The sequence below is a fragment of the Durio zibethinus genome, chromosome 11 (genome assembly GCF_047325235.1).
Source record: "Durio zibethinus cultivar Kanyao isolate XHJ-2024 chromosome 11, ASM4732523v1, whole genome shotgun sequence".
NCBI lineage: Eukaryota > Viridiplantae > Streptophyta > Magnoliopsida > Malvales > Malvaceae > Durio > Durio zibethinus.
Genome location: NC_143172.1, coordinates 23,440,798 through 23,461,363, shown reverse-complemented (window position 1 = coordinate 23,461,363; position 20,566 = coordinate 23,440,798). Strand labels below are relative to the sequence as shown.

General features: G+C 33.3%; 1 protein-coding gene and 1 pseudogene across 2 annotated transcripts; both read left to right on the top strand.

Annotated features, from left to right (window-relative positions):
- Positions 1-393: 393 nt before the first annotated feature.
- LOC111291194 (pentatricopeptide repeat-containing protein At1g74750 pseudogene) lies at positions 394-5,013 on the top strand (annotated as a pseudogene). The gene is made up of 2 exons (XR_016346525.1): positions 394-629; positions 2,082-5,013. The product of XR_016346525.1 is annotated as a pentatricopeptide repeat-containing protein At1g74750 pseudogene (transcript).
- A 5,935-nt stretch (positions 5,014-10,948) lies between these two features.
- Positions 10,949-20,352, top strand: LOC111291303 (uncharacterized). The gene is made up of 15 exons (XM_022882960.2): positions 10,949-13,872; positions 13,959-14,087; positions 14,205-14,396; positions 14,485-14,537; positions 14,672-14,951; positions 15,097-15,220; positions 15,302-15,511; positions 16,680-16,793; positions 17,577-17,773; positions 17,890-18,105; positions 18,230-18,505; positions 18,600-18,747; positions 18,833-18,966; positions 19,213-19,299; positions 19,382-20,352. Exons 1-15 carry the CDS (start codon positions 11,257-11,259, stop codon positions 19,466-19,468), a joined length of 4,863 nt encoding a protein of 1,620 aa, XP_022738695.1. The 5' UTR covers positions 10,949-11,256; the 3' UTR covers positions 19,469-20,352.
- Positions 20,353-20,566: the final 214 nt, after the last annotated feature.

The window sequence follows — 20,566 nt, the reverse complement described above, 5'->3', positions numbered from 1 at the left end:
ACCCGACCTGATCCCGAAACTTGAATTTCAAAAAAAAAACCGATCCCGTGGGGTTGGATCGGATCGAAATCCGTCGGGGACAGGTTAGCTCGCCATCCCTATTTTGGATTCTAATTTTTTATTTATCTTAAAAAGTAAATGAATTTATTTGATAAATAAAAAATTAAAATTAAAATTATTTAAGTTCAATTTTAATTTTACATAAACATAAAAAAATAAATTTTATATTAATTTGATAAAATTGCACGTAAAACAAATTTTTATGCTAATGTAATTAATTTTATTTATTTATAAAATATATAATTATATATTAAAAAATAAATAATCTTATTTTTTCCTTAAAAAATCCATTTTTATAAAACCGTCATAAAACTAAGCAGGCTAATTTTTTCTGTGGTGAAAAAGCAAAGCAGGTGGGAAAAAAAAAGAGAAAAAAAAAAGACAAATGCTGTGATAAATGAACGACTACCGTCACAGCCACTCCCAACTTGCTTGGAAAAAAGCAGGGTTGACAACATAGAGAAAGAAAAGAAGAGAGCCGCCTCTGTATCTCTGTCTAAAAAGATTTTCACTTTCACTCTCTCTTTCTTTCTCTGGAACAGACTCAGAAGTTTTAACTCCGTTTTCAGGTACTCTTCTTCCCATAAACCGTGATCTTTTTTTTTTTTTTTCCTTTTTGCCCTTTTTGTGTTATATTAATCTCATTGTTTACTGGGTTTCTGCTGTTTTGCTTTTATATTGCACCATTTTTTAAAATCTTTTTATTTCTTTGACTAATGGGTACCTTTTTCTTTCTTTATTTTGATGACTAAATACATGGGCTTTGCTGGTTCATTCTTAGATGTGGAGTAGATTCAATTTTTTTATGCCTTTATTTTCATATTATATTGTGGTAAATGTATTTTGGATTTAGAGTTAGTATTTTTGTGGTAACCAAAAAAAAAAAAAAAAAAAACTTGATGGCTTGATGTGTAAAAGGGATTGGGAGATTAGTCAAAGGAAAAGAAAGCAGCTGCAATAGGACTGCTATTCTAGGGGGCTGTTTAGGTTGGCTGTTTTCTGTTATTCTTATTGATCTGTTGTGCAAAAGAGAGCAGTTTGATGTTAAATGAAGTCATTTGCAGTACTTGATTGGTGAATTTGGTGGTGACTGTGATTTTGTTGGCATTTAGAGTGTACCTATGCTTAGTATGAAGCTTAAGTGCATGGATAGTTGCCTACTGAAAGAAGGGAAAGGACTGCCAAATTATATAATTTGAGATCTCATTCAAGAAATTTTCCTATTTTTCCCTTGGAGCATTGCATTTTATTTTTCTACTGTTTTTGGAGTTTGAAAAGGTAGAGCGCCATCTATTTGGTTTTAAGTGGATTTTGAACTGTTGGTATGGAAGAATATGGATGCAATGGATTATTTCTTTTCATATAGAAAAAAACTGTCTCTTTTTCATGGTATAACTGCCATTGTGACCATCACTCATATGGGCTATTTCTATGTACCCATTCTGTATAAATGTCACATTATTTGAATATCACCTATTGGACAGGTGCATTGTCATAAACTCCATGCTTTTTTTTCCCACAAAACCAATTTTCTACAGTTGCTACTTGCTAGTACGTAGTCTTCCTGGCACCTTTGGAGTATAGATAAGGTAAATGGTTGAAATTGCTGTTAAAAAAGTTTTAGTCCATAAAACATCTTATATAAACAACAGGCTCTTGTTTATTCTTTACAGTAGATTGAATTTCTTGGTGCAGAAATACTATACGATGTTTAAATGCAATTACATCTCATCATCTGTGTTGTATAACCTGTTCTATTACATTTCAAGCTGTTAGTGAAGATATCAAGGGCATTGCTGGAAGTAGAATTGTCCTACGATATTCATCTGTCTCAATATAATTGGCTGGCATCTGGTGGCATGTGTTGTTATCCTTGATTCTCATTTTTTGTAGCAAGGATGTAGATTTCCCCTTTGCCTTTGGTGTGTTTAAGTGCCATGTCTTTGTGGTACAGATGTTTTTCTTATTGATTGATATGTGATATAAAACTTTTTCTCTTGAAAATTTTCTGGTTTGTGCAGATCATGTTACGAGCAAAGCCAATTGGTTACCTTTCCAGTAGTGTGAGGCCATTTTTATTTGGTGGATCACGATATAGTGCTGCAGATGGAAATTCATGCCAATGCCCTGAAGATGAGTCCTGTGTTTCAAGAAGGCAGAACATAAGAAATGAAGTTCTGTCCAAATCCTCAGCTAGGGGAGCCCTGACATTGGGCACTGCATCCAAAGCTGTTGCTCCTCATGAAGCTGAGAGAGCACCACAGCTTGTCTCTAATCCTATTCCTTCGCATAGATCTAGCAGTGTAACTTATGCTGGCAGTGCTGATACTGTTCAACATGATGGACATGCATCAGCTCCCATTTCTGACCAATTTGTTAAAGCTGGCATTGCAGCTGTGTCCCTTTTGTCTGACCTGATGAACTATAAGCTTCCTTTATCAGACGGGGGCATACTATTAAGCTTACCTAAACACTGTGTGGTTGAATCGACGAGGCCAGTGTCAAATATAAAATCTCCGGCTGTCAAACCTGTCAAAAGAGAGAACTGTGCCAAAGTCTATCCAAAATTGTCATCTGAAAAAGAATTGGGGGCGAAATCAACAGTTAGCCACCACGGTACAAAAGATGGATGTAGCAAACCCAAATTTGTTAGAGGTTACAAGCGGGTCTCAAATGCTGCATCAGTGGATTCATCAGAAACTCACAGTAATTCTGCAAATGCTTATGATAAGAGGAAGCCTATACCACAGAGAGTGAAAGCTCATTCTCATAGCTTCATGTCAAATTTTAATTCCAATGGACTACCTTCAGATGCAAAGGTGTCAGATTCTGGCACAGAAGGTTTCAAAAAATCCTTTAGAGACATGAAAATGCCAACAGGAGTTGTTCCTATGACCAGACCTTTAGGCGGCACTGGGCATGTCGTCCAAAGTGTATCCCAGATATTGCGACAACTGAAGTGGGGCCCTACTGCTGAACATGCTCTTGAAAATCTCAACTTTTCAATGGATGCATATCAAGTGAACCAAGTTTTAAAGCAAATAGAGGATCACGCAGTTGCTCTTGGCTATTTCTATTGGCTAAAACGGCAGGCTGGATTCAAGCATGATGGTCATACATACACCACCATGGTTGGTATCCTTGGTCGTGCAAAGCGGTTTGGCATGATAAATAGATTACTTGATCAGATGGTGAAGGATGGATGCCAGCCAAATGTTGTGACATACAATCGTCTTATTCATAGTTATGGACGTGCAAACTACTTGAATGAAGCTATCAATGTGTTCAATCAAATGCAGGAAGCAGGTTGTGAACCTGATCATGTCACATACTGTACTCTTATTGATATCCATGCCAAAGCTGGGTTTTTTGATGTTGCTATGGACTTTTACCAAAGAATGCAGGCAGTTGGCCTTTCTCCTGATAAATTCACTTATAGTGTGATAATCAATTGCCTTGGAAAGGCTGGGCACTTGCCTGCTGCCCACAGGCTGTTTTGTGAGATGGTTGATCAGGGTCGTGTTCCTAATCTAGTCACCTACAACACCATGTTTGCTTTACTAGCAAAGGCAAGGAATTATGAGAGTGCATTAAAGCTTTATCGTGACATGCAGAATGCTGGATTTGAACCTGACAAGATCACATACAGCATAGTTATGGAGGTTCTTGGACACTGTGGATATCTGGATGAAGCAGAAGCAATTTTTGCTGAGATGAAAAGGAAAAAGTGGGTGCCTGATGAACCTGTTTATGGCCTGCTGGTTGACTTATGGGGAAAGGCTGGTAATATGGATAAGGCTTGGCAGTGGTATCAGGCCATGCTACAAGCAGGGCTGCGCCCTAATGTTCCTACCTGCAATTCTTTGCTTAGTGCTTTCCTTAGAGTGCACAGGTTGTCAGATGCTTATAACTTGCTGCAAAGCATGCTGGCTTTGGATTTAAATCCTTCTTTGCAAACCTATACCTTGCTCCTGAGCTGTTGTACGGAAGCCAGGTCACCGTATGACATGGGGTTTTGTTGCCAGCTCATGGCAGTAACGGGTCATCCTGCACATATGTTTCTGCTGTCTATGCCTTCAGCAGGACCTGATGGTCAAAATGTGCGGGATCATATGGACAAGTTCTTGGATACAATGCACAGTGAGGATAGAGAGAGCAAGAGGGGGCTGGTGGATGCTTTGGTGGATTTTCTTCACAAATCAGGGCTCAAGGAGGAGGCTGGATCTGTTTGGGAGGTAGCTGCACAAAAGAATGTGTATCCAGATACTGTTAGAGAGAAAAGCTCCTGTTATTGGCTGATCGACCTTCATGTGATGTCAGATGGTACTGCTGTAACAGCACTGTCTAGGACACTTGCATGGTTCCGCCAGCAAATGCTAGTGTCTGGAATCAGTCCTAGCAGGATTGATATAGTGACTGGATGGGGCAGACGGAGCAGGGTTACAGGATCATCGCTCGTAAGACAAGCTGTTCAGGACCTTCTCAGTATTTTTAGCTTTCCATTTTTCACCGAGAATGGCAATTCCGGGTGCTTTGTAGGGTGTGGAGAGCCGCTTAACAGGTGGTTACTTCAATCCTATGTGGAGCGGATGCATTTACTGTAGCTTGGCATCATTTGAGCATAAACAGATTTTTGTTGCGGGACTTAGAAGAGGTTTTATGTATATTTAAATAATTTGCAGCCTTTTAAAGTTTTAAGTTAAATGGGGAGCTGATGCCAGCTTTTGATTGTGTTACAGTTTAGATTAGGCTTTGACTGAAAATTCTGATCTCAATTACTGGTGCACTATCAATCTGGGAAGCGTGCCTTTGATCCTGTACAAATCTCTTTTTTCCCATTTTTCTGCAGCCCTTCCCTGGTATTGGATCCACATACTACGAATTATTGATGGTCAATTGAGCAACCAGATATTTATAGTTTTTATGGCAAAAACTTTTGGCTGAGTAGTTTGTTATCCTATCATGTTGTCTTTATTCTGGCTCTAAGCAACTTTCCACAACCAGAACCTTCAAAACTTGAACCTTGGTAAAAAAGAGATTGGAGCAGTTGTTCATTGTCACATACATTTAGCTTACTTTCTTTGATTTTGGTTTATGTTTATCTTTTACATGATCCACCATAACAAGCGATTGAAAATAGCTTTTCCATTTTGGAAAAAAGCAAGCCAATCCAATGGAAGTAAATTTCCAGATGCTGATATGGATATGCCATTGGCCATTGACTTGAAAAAAAAAAGAAAAACAAAGAAAAGGTTGGAATTTTTTTTTACATGTTGTTGATTATATCTGACAATTTTAGACCAATGACACGACATAAGAAAAAAAGGAAAAATTATATACAGATTTGATAAAAAATATTTTAGACAAATTATAATATAATAATTTTTATGTTTTATAAATATTAGACACATTTAATATATTTAAAACAAGAATAATACATTTCAATTAGCCGTGTGATTATAGTTGACATCGGATCGGATTCGGACGGATTTTGCTCGTCCCGAACTCGATTCGACTTTTATGTGTTATCAAATTCAAATCCGATCCCGATTGAAATTAATAAAATATTATTTTTTAAAATATAAAATATTATTTTTGAAATATAAATATTTAAAAATATCATTATATAAATATATAAATAAAAAATTAAATAATTAATTAAAAATAATTTTTTATATAATATCGGATCGAATTTGCCTAAAACCCGAACCCAACCCGACCCCAATTGTTTCATAAACTTATTCGACCTGAAACTTGAATTTCAAAAAAAAAATAGATTCCGTAGGGTCCGGTCGGATCGAAACCCATAAAAAATGAATTAAATTACCGACCCTACATGTAACATTAGAACATTTTTAATACATGTAAAATACGTGTAATATATCTTTTATCTTATTAAATTTAATATAAGCATATGAAGAGTATTTTAAAATTTTAATTATGGTACCTAATTATCTATTAAATATAAACATATAAAAATTATTTTAAACATTTAATTTTTTATTCATTTAATATGTAATTATTTTTTGATATTACTAATAACTACAACACGTAATGTTAATATGATTGTAGTTCATTATTTAGATTTATTACTACTACAAAAGAAACATGTAGAGTTATGTACAAAATTACCATTTTATTATTTTTGCTTTTAAAAAGTAAAAAAAAAAGTCTTTAAACAAATATTTAAGAATCATTTAAGTTTATGGTGTTTTATTACAATTAGTTAAACTCATTAATTTTCATTTTGGATCATTTAAATTTTTAAACATTTTTTACTTATGAATATTTAAATATTTATTTTTATCCCAATTAAACTCTTAATTTGATGAAAGTGCATGTTGATAGTTGACCAATTTTCATATGAGCTTAGTTGATGAAAATAAATATTTGAAAGTTTAATTAATTGTCATAAAATTATATGAATTTGAATGATTATTTAATTTTTATTCGAAAGCTTTTTGTAATTTTTTAACCTTTTAAAAACTTATTATAGATAACGAATGAAATTTTTGTATATAATAAGGTTTTACTTGTATACAAGTCTCCTTGTAATCACTTTCATTATCTAATCTCAAATAGACATTTATAATTTTTGGGGTTTAAAATTTTAGTGTTTTCAAGTTTAAGATTTAAAATTTAGGGTTTATAATTTATTCATTGCAAAACTATAATAAATAACGTGCTCTAATTTTAAATCAAATACTTTAGAAATAATGAATTGAGATTATTGTGCATGTTACACTTTAACTTTAAATCAAATAGGCATAATGATGAGAAAATGTATTTTTATTTTTCTTGAAACCTATTTTATTACTAATAAAGATAAAATCAAGATTCTTGATTCATTTTTTATAATGTGCTTGCTTGCTTCATTTTATTTTTATGTGCTTCATTTTACTAATTTAAATTTATGTTGCATTTTCATATAAGGTTTAACATTATGTTATATATATAAAGGTTATTTCAATATTTTAAGTTTATAATAATAATTTATTACAATTAATTTTGAAAAATTCTTTATTTTATATATATTTTTAGAATATTCTTTATTTTCTTTTTATAGGATATTATTATTATATTAATAATCAAATTCTTTGATTTGTTTATTTATTTTCAACATTTTAGTTTTAATTGAAAATTTAATTTTAAACATATGTTATAGATTGTGCACGTTATTAGCTTTATTATATTCGTTTTATAAATTATTTCAAATGGAGTTATGATAATCAATATTAATTATTGGTTAAGTATGTTAACGATTGTATTATTCATATAATTCACGTTAATAATTTTCAAACGGGTTGTATTATATAAAATTTAAATATATTAATTTTAAATGTATTAATCATATCATATCATATGTAATACATAAATATATTTTATTTATATATTAAAAATTTAAAATATTTAAAAATTTATATTATATTTATATTTTATATATTACGTATCATATTTAAAAAAAATACAAAATAAATCTGATAAAAATATACGAACTAACAAATCTATGTCTTGACTAGTAGGTGCACTGTTTCATTCGTCTTGCTGTTAATATGCGGTCCAAATAACAAGCAATTTCAACCCCATATTCTCATGAGATTTTGCTGACCAACTAGAAGAATAAAATAATGATAAAATCCCATTTCTACCTGAAAGTAAAGCATGATATGACACGTTTATTTTTAAAAGCTTTATATTTTGGTAACGAGACATCCCTTTCCCTTTCAGTCCTAGGTATATGTCAATCTGAATTTGAGATCTGTATTTTTTTTTTTTTGGTGTGACAACTGCATTTGAAGTAAAATAATTGTAACGTTTGTTTGGTAAAGAAAAAACTTGTACCAGCTACTTTGTACACCTGCTTGTGGCATGAAGGGATTTGGATTATTGGTGTCTAGGGTCGGAGTGGATGTCGGATCATGGATAATATTTCCTTTTCATATTCAATCTTTCCATTTTAATTTTTTTTTTAACGCGGGTGCAGCCGTGCAGTCCAGACAATTATAAAAGTGTTATCAGCAAATTTGTTACCATCTAAATTTTTTTTAATGTGCATAATAACTCAAAAGTGTTAGATTTTCTTTTTTTACAAAAAGTTTTAATTATTGATTTTGATGTTATTATTAATAAATTTGATTTTAAATTCAGAGATAAAAATTATTTTTAAAATGAAAATTTTACATTTTTATTATTATTATAAAAATAATAATTTGACTCGATTTCAAATTATTTCGATTAATATACAATATTGTGGAGTTTTAAAAATCGATTTGAATTAAGATAAAAATTTTAATTAATTCAATTCAAATCGAAATTTGTTAGTTTGATTTGATTAGTTAGATTTTAAAATTTGTAATTTTTGATATTATTTTAATATATTTAAGTAAATTTAAATATAAAATAATATTTTTTATTTTATAAAATTTTTAAAAAATAATAATTCATAAAAATATATAGTTTGGTTCAAATAAAATATTTTTGTTTTTTATTCAAAATTAGATTTAAATTTAATAAAACATTTAGTATTCTAATTTAAATCAAATCAAATTAAAAAATCAATCCGAATAAAATATTATGATTTCAATTTTCATTTTTTTCACCCTTAATTATTACTATTATATATAGATATATATACACACACAAATATTCATTTACACCATAATTAGTTTATAACTTTTTTTTTACTGACCGTTGATTTGGATACATAAAATGATTTAGATTCAACTATTATATTTACCACTTATCACTTGCGTTACTTCTTTTTTTTTTTTTTTTCCACTTTTTTTCGTCTTTCACGCTTCTTCTCTCCATCTTTGTATTTTTTTTTTTAAGAGCATATTGATTCTAAAAAATTTTATAAATCACCTCATTAATTTAGAATCAATGCTCATCGCCTTTTCATTGACATTAAACTCGTCTCGTTTTTTTTTTTTATTTATTTATTTTCTATACTTCCTATCTATCTCTTTTAGTTTCTAAAATTCATGAAAAAAATCCAACTTGAACATTGCTTTAAAACAAAATCATGGAACCTTTTTTTTTTCAATTATTTACTCATTAATTTTCTGGGCTTCTAGTAATCAAAATTTTTGTACAAAAAATTAAGCAATTTTTTTCTTGCTATCCAAATACATTGATTGCATTGAAAAGATTATAATAACACGCAATTAGAATCTGTGACGAACACAAGTTGTTTGGGTCAAGAAAGTTGGAGACTCAGAGGTCTTTTGATAAATGTTTGATACTACTGATCTTGAAGAAGCTCCTAAAGAGATAATTAAACTTAGATGCCAAGTTCTTTAGAGAAAAATAACTTAGATGTCAAGTTGTTGAATAAAGAAAGAGTAAAGTAATGAGATATAAATCAGCATAATATTGAATTTTTAATTTAATTGATCAATAATAGATTTAAATATATAAAAAAAGGTGTGAGAAATTAAAAAAAAAGTTTTTTTAAACTTTATATTTAAATTAAAAAAAACCCTAAAAACATCGAAAGAGAAATGAGGGGAGAAATGTGAAAGAGAGACAGAAGGGAGATAAGTTGAAAGAACGTTTTAATCTCAATCATAAATTTAATATTGATCCAACGGTTAATAAAAAATGTAAAATTAATTAAATTTATATTGATATAATCAAGCGAATCTCTCCCGTATACCTATTAATACAATTCCTTTATGAATTGATTTACACTTGAAAAATAAAAATAATATTAAAAAACATCATTAAAAAATAAAAAAGCAATTAGATTTGAGCTAGATATAGTTCAACTTGAGATCCTTAATCACTTGCAATAAATGATAATAAAATCAAACAACTAAAAACTTATTATTATTTAATTTGATTTTTACTGTGTTATGTTTGGTAGGAATGAAAAAAATGAAGGAAATAAAAAAATTAAAAAAATTATATTTTTTGATAAGAAGATTCACGTAAATCAATGTAAAATTTACCCTTTTTAACTATTAAATTAAAATGATTAAAATTAAAAATATTATTTTAATTTAAATTAATCATAAATTTAATCTTATTTAAAAAATAAAAAATAATATAAAATTTACACTAATATAAATTAATCCATACTGCTCATTCATTGTGTTTATATGAAACCTACCTTTCCAAATTATGTTTTTGACAAAAATTTATAGAGTAAAAATGTGGTGAATAATGTTTTGATGATCACATGATATTTCTCTTGGTTCCGTGCTTTTCCGTTTCTTGCCCATCAATCATTTTCCTTTGTGGGTTTTCTTTAAGGTAAATACTAAAAAATATGTTTGTCTTTTTAAATAAAAAAAAATCCCTCTTAACTTGTGTTTGAAGGAGTCTTTTTAATTTGTTTCATTTATATATATATATATATAATATGATCCAAGAATTAAAAAATATAAAAATTATTTTAATATAAATACATTCTTACTCATATATATTATTATAAAAACATAAAAATTATTTTAATATCATACATCCTTAATAATTTATTAAAAAAATTATTAATAATAAGATCCGAAGTTAAAATTTTTAAACACAAATAAAACATTTAAATAATACTAATTTCAAACCAACTCCATACTAAGTTACAAAATTCTCGATTATTATAAGTTGTTAATATTTTTCTTATAATGAATCAAACATAAATATGCACGTAATCAAATAAGATTAAAAAATTAATAAAAAAATTAGAAATAAAATATTTTATCCCCCTAATTATTACTCCAATATTTCTCCTAATTTTTCCTAATAAACCCGCAATAAATATAATTTATTATATATTGCATTAAAAAATAAAAAGAATAATAAAATTAGAATTACTATTAGTATAAATTAAGAGTGGTTAATCCCCAATTTCATTTCTCACAAATCAAAGCTTCACCCTCTTTCCTTCCGTGGGTAGGTGCATTTCCGTCTGACACACACACCCAAGAAAAAAAAAAAAAGGAAGCAGCAGCAGAAGAAGAAGCGATTCTTCCCCTACTCTCAGCCCCTGCTCGTCGTTTCGATTTCGCCGCCGATCCTTTTCCGTTTTCTTCCCTCTGAATTTTCAACTTTACCCCTCACAATTCCAGTAAGTCCATCTCTTCTCGCCTCCCTCACTCCTCTCTTCCAATCTCTTTCTTTCCAAACAAACTGATAAAAAAGGGAAAAAAAAAAGAGAAGGAAGATTTATGCATGTTAATTCGATTGAGATAAAAATTGATGGGGCACAAAAAGAAACACGTTGCTCCACGGTCAAAACAGCCGCCGCCGGTGGATGCTGTTAACGATTCAGCTGAAGCCGAGCTGAGTGGCAATAATGCGAAGATCGAGGTATTGACGGTTCCCGTTGAATCCGATGGTTCGCCTTCGTCGTCGTATTCGGCGGTTAAGGTAGAGTGCGAGCGAGCCCTAACGGCACTCCGACGTGGCAACCATACCAAAGCGCTTCGGTTGATGAAAGAATCCTGTACTCGCCACGAGAACTCGGCTCATGCGGCGCTAATCCACCGCGTTCAAGGCACGGTCTGCGTGAAAGTGGCGTCCATCATCGATGACCCTAACGCCAAACACCGGCATTTGAAAAACGCGATCGATTCGGCCAAAAAAGCCGTGGAATTATCTCCGAACTCGATCGAATTTTCTCATTTTTATGCTAATTTACTGTATGAAGCGGCCAACGATGGAAAAGAGTATGAAGAAGTGTTTCAAGAATGCGAACGCGCATTGGCCATTGAGAATCCGGTGGATCCCGCCAAAGAAAGCTTACAAGACGAGAGTCAACAGAAAATATCAACCGCGGAGGCAAGGATTTTGCACGTGCAAAGTGAGCTTAGGTCGTTGATACAGAAATCGAATTTTGCTTCAATTTCTACATGGATGAAGAACTTAGGGAGTGGAGAAGATAAGTTTAGGTTAATTCCGATACCGAGAGTAACTGAGGATCCAATGGAGGCTAGGTTGGTGCAAACGAGAAGGCCTAATGAGATTAGGAAAGCTACAAAGACACCTGAAGAAAGAAGGAAAGAGATTGAGGTTAGAGTTGCTGCAGCTAGGTTGTTGCAGCAACAGAAATCTGATGCAGCTTCGTCTTCACCACTGTTGCAAAGTGAGGGAGAGAGGAATGGACTGGATTTGACTTCTGGAAGTGGACAAAGAGGAGGAGCGGATAGGAGGAGGAGGAAGAATGGTTCTACAGCTGAAAGGAAGGATTGGGTTCGATCGTTTTGGAATTCAATGAGTGTTGATTTGAAGAAAGATTTGCTTAGGATTAGGGTTAGTGATCTCAAGGCATATTTTGGTTTGTTGAAAGATGGATTCGCGAGTGAGGTCTTATCAGAGGCTTTAGCATTTTCTGATGTTAATAAAACTTGGAAGTTTTGGGTTTGTTGTAGGTGTAGTGAGAAGTTTGCAGATTCAGAGTCTTATATGCAGCATGTTGTTCAGGAACATATGGGGAACCTCATGCCTAAAATGCAGACTGTTTTGCCGCAGAGTATTGATGATGAGTGGATTGAGATGCTCCTTAACTGCTCTTGGAATCCTTTGGATATTTCTGCTGCAGTTAAAATGATTGGGAATCAATCTAAATTTCGTGACTCAGAGTTTTTGGAGGATTTTTACTCAGGGAATCATAATGAGGAGTGTGATGATTGCTTCAAAGATGCGTGGGATTCATCTCCTGAGAAGGAAAATTTTGGGGATCGCTACAATTGTGGTAGTGTAGAGGGCAATGATTGTAACAAAGTTTCTAGCACTGAGCACAAAGAATGTGATGGAAACCAGGGTTCTGTAGCATATCCCCTTGGGGATAGTTGGCCAACAGTGGATGATGCTGAGCGTGCAAAGTTGCTTGAAAGAATTCGTGGTACATTTGAACTGCTTATTAGACATAAGTGCCTTGCTGCGAGCCATCTTAACAAGGTGATACAATTTACAATGGATGAGTTGCAGAGTGTGGTTTCTGGTTCTCAGCTTCTGAATCATGGTGTAGATCAAACACCCATGTGCATTTGTTTTCTGGGAGCTACACAACTTAGAAAAATCCTTAAATTCTTGCAGGACTTATCTCATTCTTGTGGTCTGGCTAGATATTCTGAGAAGACTGCTTCTGTGGATGATGATGTGAATGGTGCCACTCAGATTCTTGAGGTTAAAGAGAAGATTGTTCTTAATGCAGATGCTTCGTGTCTCCTCCTGGATGAACATTTATTGCCTGATGCAGCAATAGAGGATGCTGCCCAGGCAAATGCTAATTGTAGTTCTGGAAATGGGGTTTTGCAGGATGCTGATTCTCTACTGTCCTGGATCTTTGCTGGCCCCTCAAGTGGGGATCAATTGGCATCATGGATGCGCATGAAAGAAGAGAAAACACAGCAAGGACTGGAAATTCTCAAGATGCTGGAGAAGGAGTTTTATCACCTACAGAGTCTCTGTGAGAGAAAATGTGACCATATAAGCTATGAGGAAGCATTGCAGGCTGTGGAGGATCTCTGTCTTGAAGAAGGTAAGAAGAGGGAGACTGCTACTGAATTTGTTCATCGAAGCTATGAATCTGTCCTTAGAAAGCGAAGAGAAGAACTTGTTGAGAGTGAAAGTGATGTTATGCTCCACAGCATTAGATTTGAGTTAGATGCCATATCAAATGTTTTAAAAGAATCTGATGCACTGAATGTCAATCAATTTGGCTTTGAGGATACTTATGCTGGTGTGACTTCTCAGTTATGTGACTTGGAATCTGGTGAAGATGATGACTGGAGAGCTAAGGATTATGTGCATCAAGTGGACACCTGCATAGAAGTTGCCATTCAGGGACAGAAGGAACAATTATCAGTGGAGGTCTGTCTTTTGCTTTAGGTGCAACTTGTAATATAAAGAATTGATTCTTAACCTGCCATTCTTAATTGTTTTGTTTTGTCAAGCAGCTAAGCAAAATTGATGCAAGAATTATGCGAAATGTTACTGGGATGCAGCAGTTGGAAGTCAAACTTGAGCCTGTGTCTGCACACGATTATCTATCAATATTGTTGCCTTTAGTGAAATCGTACTTGAGGGTATGTAATGAACTACTTGAATTTCGTGTGATGTTCTATTTCTTCTAAAAGAAATGTTTATATCTTGAAATTCCCATTTGCTTTATTTATCTATTTATTTATTATTTTTAAATTCAGGCACACTTGGAGGATCTGGCTGAGAAAGATGCTACTGAGAAGTCTGATGCTGCAAGAGAAGCTTTTTTAGCTGAGCTTGCACGTGACTCTAAGAAGGGTGTTCGAGGGGGAAACGATAATTCCAGACATTCACAGGAGAAAAACAAGGATAAGAAAAAGAACAAAGAGTTCAGAAAATCCAAGGATTCAAAGGTACGGTTTACTTTTTTTTAATAATAGTCGGTATTTACTTAAGGTACATAATCCACTGTGTAGGTCTAATGTTTTCTTGATGTTTCAGGCCTCTGGTGGAAATGAGCAGCATGTGCTTAATGATGAGACTGCTGATCTAGTGTATGTTTTCCTCCTGTTCTGCTTTTGCAGATTCTCATTTATGATTTTAAAGTATTCCATCTTCACATAAGTGCTAGTAATACTTTTTGGTGTAGTCTAATATTAATGTGCATTTTCATGAGTGTTTTGTGCAGTTCTTTGGCAGTTGCTTCTGATGGTGACCATCTAGATTCTGAAGCTGTTTCTGTGAATGGTGATGACTTGAAACGAGACGAGGAATTTAGACGAAAAATTGAGCTTGAAGCAGAGGAAAGAAAACTTGAAGAGACTTTGGAGTATCAAAGACGGATTGAGAATGAGGCTAAACAGAAACACCTTGCTGAGCAAAATAAAAAAACTTATCAAGCATTTGCAGAGAAAGCAGCAGATGGATTGCATGATGCTTACTTGGAAGGCAGTGATCTAGATATTCAGGTAAGCATTCTGTTATTGAAATTTTCTTTTATACATGTTGAGATGGAAGTTGGTTAATGCTGCGATGCTGAGATGTGTTCTATGCTGTTACGTTTAGAGGAAGCATAATGAGATAATCAGAAAACCATATAAACTTTCTTTTCAGGAACATTTGGCACTAAGTAACAGGGTCACAAACAATTTGGATAGCATACCAATGAGCACTGCCAATGGTTTAGCTGTGCCAGTAACTTCTAAAACTTCTGGCACTCATACTAAATTTAAACAAGGTTAGCAATATAACACGGTTTATGAATGAGACTAATGTGTGCTGTTGTACTTCAGAATCATCATATTTTGATATTATGCAGGACTATCTAATGGTGCTGTCCCAGAGGATGGTCTTTTTCCCGGTGATAGACGGACAGGAAGAAAGAGTAGACGACATAAAAATTCCAACAAATTTCTTGATGGAAAGTATCAAGTTGTGTCATCTGAAAAGGAAAACATTCAAGTTGGAAGCCCTCATATCAATGTGGAAGAACTAGTTAGATTTGTTGATGGTGTCCCTCTGAACAGTGGTAAAGTTTACTTTTTACTTTTACATTATTCAGCTCCATGCTGATGTTTACTTGGTTCCACGAAGGGTGAAAATAGAGAAATGGTTCTATGGTAATTGAAAGAGGGTTCAGATTGAAACTGTGGAAGCAGTCAATTGTACTTCCTTTCTCACATATAGTGACAGGAAAAAAGTCAGATATTTAGTTTACTTTCTTCTATATGACTTTTACGTGGATGTCATCAAAGTAGAAACAAATTACTGGATTTTCATGATAATGTCTTGGTGTTGAACTGTTCATATTATTTAATGCATTTATGCGTGCACTGGAATCATATCTTTCAGTAACATACCTCTTGATTTTGTCTAAATCAATGCTAATGAAAACTTTGGCATCCTCGAAATTGCACTGGCATGTGAAATTAATATTTGAAAATTAAACTAGAAATCTTTTAAGTGCTTTCTTTGTTTTTGCATGTACTGTTGTGTCACCTTCCGCATGATGTCATATCGAAGCAAGTGATATTTTGATACTGCATTAAATCTATGGTTCAACCAATAGTGCTTGAGCTAGAGCTTTTGAATTTACCGGATTTATTTATTAGGTCTACATGTATGTGCTCAGGCACCTATGGTCTGATGTTGTTCTTCATATGGTATAGGTTTATTTTTTACAAAGTTTCTCTTTCGATGTTGTCTGTTTGTGCATGTGTGTATTATGTGCTTGTTCAATCTCCTTTCTATATTTTGCTTTCTCAAAATTTTGTTCCGACTACCGCGTAGTACCATTTGGTAAACAGCAAAATTTAGCATGAGGTTGTATTGGAATTATGCTCACCATATTTTTGTTTTGGAAAATTACAATTTCCTTCTCAATTTGTTAATCCATAACACATACATTTTCTTATTATCTATACTATATAAAGGGAAAAAGCATATGTAAGCTTTAGAATACAAGGAATAAATTTTATTACTGACATCATGTTTTTCAGTTTGCCTTAGGATTTGTATTTGATTCCTCCATTGACCATAATCTTTTTATCACCTTGCCATACTGGTTATAGACTATATGTCAACGTGAATTTGCATTACTGTTATTTTTATTAATAGTTTTTGTGTGGTAAGTTGTTTTTCAGATTTTTTGTCCATATTTGGGGAACTAAGTTGAATGGGTACTTCTGTGAAACCAGTTACTCCTATTTCTGGAGAAGGCGGTACAAAAACTTTAAGACAACTGCAATCTGAGGAAGATGATGAAGAAAGGTTCCAAGCTGACCTTAAGAAAGCTGTTCGCCAAAGCCTTGGTAGTGCTCTTACTTCATTTACTTGTACATGTTTCTTATTGTTATGCTACTCATACAAGCACTATGCTTGGGATTGTCTTGAAACAAGTCAGTTGTACTTGGTGAACATAAAAGAAATATTGTAGTGTATGTCCGATAATTTGTCTTGGGTACCCATTTTCTCAGTAGCATCATCTGAACAAAATGTAAAATGATTTCACCAATGATTTTTTTAGTGGCAAAAAATATTTTGGTTTCATCTATTTAAGGAATATTTTTTATCATTATGTACTGCTTATCTGCCATTTACGTTGAGACTAATTTGGGCAAAAGTTCTTTTGCTGGGTATTTGTTTCAAGGATTAAGTATTGGAGTCCTCTATCTGATTGGCTAATGCACGAAAATTTTTGGATGATGAGCTGTCTAGTTGTGCATCAGTATTTAACTTGGTATTTTTGGTTCAACCCTAGTGAGCATATATCAGTCTATTTGGTAGTCTATTGCGTAATTGCAAATGTATTTTCACATTGATTCTTCAGTATGTGCTTAAATAATTTTAACTTATAGGACTTGGACTCATAATTTTTTGCCCAAATATTGCGATGGTTGTCATGTATGTATTCACTACTGTAGTTTCTATGTTCAGTTCGATAGCATTTTTCTTTTGGATTTATTGTTTCTTAGCTGGCAAATTGGGCAAATTGTTTAAATTTGTACTTGGTGTTAAGTTCCTGGTTTTCACTTTTCCTGAGTAGCTTGGCTAGTTCAGTCACTTTCTGACCCGGTGTTTATCTCATGTTTCAGACACATATCAAGCACAACAGAAATTGCCCTTGACTTCAAGTTTGAGAACAGCACAAAGGGTACCTTTGCAAGTAAATAACCATGGTGTCTCACCAAATGAGGTCTCCAGTGAAGATTTGAATGAAACTGATGTGTTTGGTACAGGCCTTCAGAATGAAGTTGGCGAATACAATTGCTTTCTGAATGTTATAATACAGGTTGGTTTTTTCTCGTATGAGTGGTTTATGGCCTCTTTTGACCTACTTTCCTTGAACTTGGCATTATATGTAATCTTCTCTTGCTAAATTGTTTGCTGCCTTTGGTATAACCTCAGTCATTGTGGCACTTGAGACGGTTTCGTGATGAATTCTTGCGGAGATCGACGTCAGATCATGTTCATGTGGGAGATCCATGTGTTGTCTGTGCACTATATGAAATCTTCACTGCCCTGAACATTGCATCTACTGATGCACGGAGGGAACCAGTTGCCTCTACTTCACTAAGAATAGCTCTTAGCAACTTGTATCCAGATAGTAACTTTTTCCAAGAGGTAGAATCAGCTTTTATTGTAGAATTTGGATTTCCTTGTTAGATATCTCATCATTACCCATAATTATGATTTTTAGATGGATGTCTATGTTGGAAAGTTTTGACGAAAAAGTAGCAATTTACAGGCTCAAATGAACGATGCTTCTGAAGTATTGGCTGTAATATTTGATTGCCTTCATCGGTCTTTTACTTCTGGTTCAAGTGTTTCTGATGCTGATTCTGTGGAAAGCAACTGCATGGGCTCTTGGGATTGTTTAAACAGTGCTTGTATAGTGCATTCCCTTTTTGGAATGGATATCTTTGAACAAATGAATTGCTACAGTTGTGGTCTGGAGTCCAGACATTTGAAATACACTACTTTCTTTCATAATATAAATGCCAGTGCACTGCGAACAATGAAGGTATCATCCTTTGGAAAACAGATAAATTCTAGAATTCCTGTTGAACAATTTTCTTTTCTTGGTTCTTCCTAACAAACTTTTGTTTGTCATTCAGGTTATGTGTGCAGAGAGCTCCTTTGATGACCTTTTAAATCTTGTGGAGATGAACCATCAGCTAGCTTGTGATCCAGAGGCTGGTGGCTGTGGGAAGCTCAACTATATCCATCACATTCTCTCAAATCCACCACATGTTTTCACAACAGGTTGCGCTTGAAGTTTTTTAAATGGATTTGTACTTACACTCAGTGGTTTATACTTATAAAATCATTATCATTTTTGGTCTTGCAGTTCTAGGTTGGCAGAAAACATGTGAAAATGCTGATGACATAGCTGCAACACTGTCTGCCTTAAACACTGAAATAGATATTAGTGTCCTTTATCGTGGTCTAGATCCAAAAAATAATCATAACTTAGTCTCAGTGGTACGTATGTGCATTCTCTCCTTGTATGTGTGTATGGGTTTGTGTGAGTTTTATTTTTTAATGCAGAATTTAAAATGCCTAGTCTCAGTGGTACGTATGTGCATTCTCTCCCTGTATGTGTGTATGGGTTTGTGTGAGTTTTATTTTTTAATACAGAATTTAAAATGCCACGAAAGATTATTTTTGAACATTGTTTGTGAGGTTTGATTTTCTTGTGCTTTTCATATTTCTTCTTAAAACTCTCAGGTTTGCTATTATGGGCAACATTATCACTGTTTTGCCTATAGTCATGATTGTGAAAGATGGATTATGTATGATGACAAAACTGTCAAGGTAAGTTTGTGTTCTTTCTTGAAGTATGTCATCCAGTGTAATCCCTTATTTCTGGTGTTACAATCTGATTTTTGATGTCCAGGTGATTGGTGGCTGGGCTGACGTTGTCACAATGTGTGAACGGGGGCACTTGCAACCGCAGGTTCTTTTCTTCGAAGCTGTAAATTAAAAAATTTTGGTTGAATCTTGTCACATTATTTGATGCACCAGATAGCATTGAGCTTAACATGGGTTTACCATCTGATTGCTGTTAGTGGTGAGGTGTTGTTCATAGTCACATTGCAGCTTACACCCATGCAGTTTATATGGTAAAAACATGCAAAATTGGTTCCAAGGCAAGTTTAAGAAGTTTTGTTTGTTACAAAATCCAGAGATGTGATATAAATTCAAGAGTTTTTGTAGGAGAAAGTGGTGTTTGTGAGGGAGGAAATGATGTAAGAAGATTTTCTTGAAATTGAGGAAATTGGATAATGGAAGAGCATGAAGTTAGTTTTTTTTTTTTTTTTTGGGTACTCCTGTCCCCAAGTACTTTTTCTTCTTTGAACCTCCCAATAAGGTGGCTTTGGCTTTGGTTGAGAAAAAAAAAAAAAGCAAAAGAAAAATTATATGATTAGGTGGCCATGAATGCATGGATGGAGCATGTAATGCTGCAAAGATCATTACCAGTTTTTGCGAGGATATAGGCATTGTTAGTGGGGAAGTTATTAGATTCAGAAACTGTGGTAGATGTTTTTCTTTCATTCCATATGATCAGTTTTTATTTTCCCCATTATTTGAAAGAGGTTCTTCTGTATAGATCAACATCAGGGGCCCCTTGGGTATTGTCTTCATTCAACTCAAGATATCCCAGCTGAGGTAAAATTTTGTTGTCATGCTGATATGCTGTTGCTGTTGCTGATGCTGATGGGGTTACATTACATAATGAATTTATGAATTTTTGTGGGATCTGAACAAAAAAAAAAAAAATGTCATTGCTCGTTACTAGCAAATCTTTATCTATACTTGTACGCGTAACTTAATAAAATAATATTTTAAAAATTTAGTTGGTCATTATATGAAGTTGACAAAAAATTTTTGTAGGACAAATAGCACTTTGTAATTGGTAAAAAAAATTATCACCTTCTACTCTCTCTCAACCCAAACTCAAAGCAACTTGAATTATAATTTAACTTAACTATTAACTTGAACTTGAAGGACGTAAATTTTAAGGCGAAATTTCTACTTGGTAATTATTAGACGGTTTAAATAATTTTAATAAAAACTAAAA

Excerpts from the sequence above, each read along its gene's own strand:
- LOC111291303 (XM_022882960.2), top strand. The coding sequence starts at position 11,257 with ATGGGGCACAAAAAGAAACACGTTGCTCCACGGTCAAAACAGCCGCCG. Across the intron at positions 15,221-15,301 it reads TCATACTAAATTTAAACAAG|GACTATCTAATGGTGCTGTC; the intron begins GTTAGCAATATA and ends GATATTATGCAG. Across the intron at positions 16,794-17,576 it reads AGCTGTTCGCCAAAGCCTTG|ACACATATCAAGCACAACAG; the intron begins GTAGTGCTCTTA and ends CTCATGTTTCAG.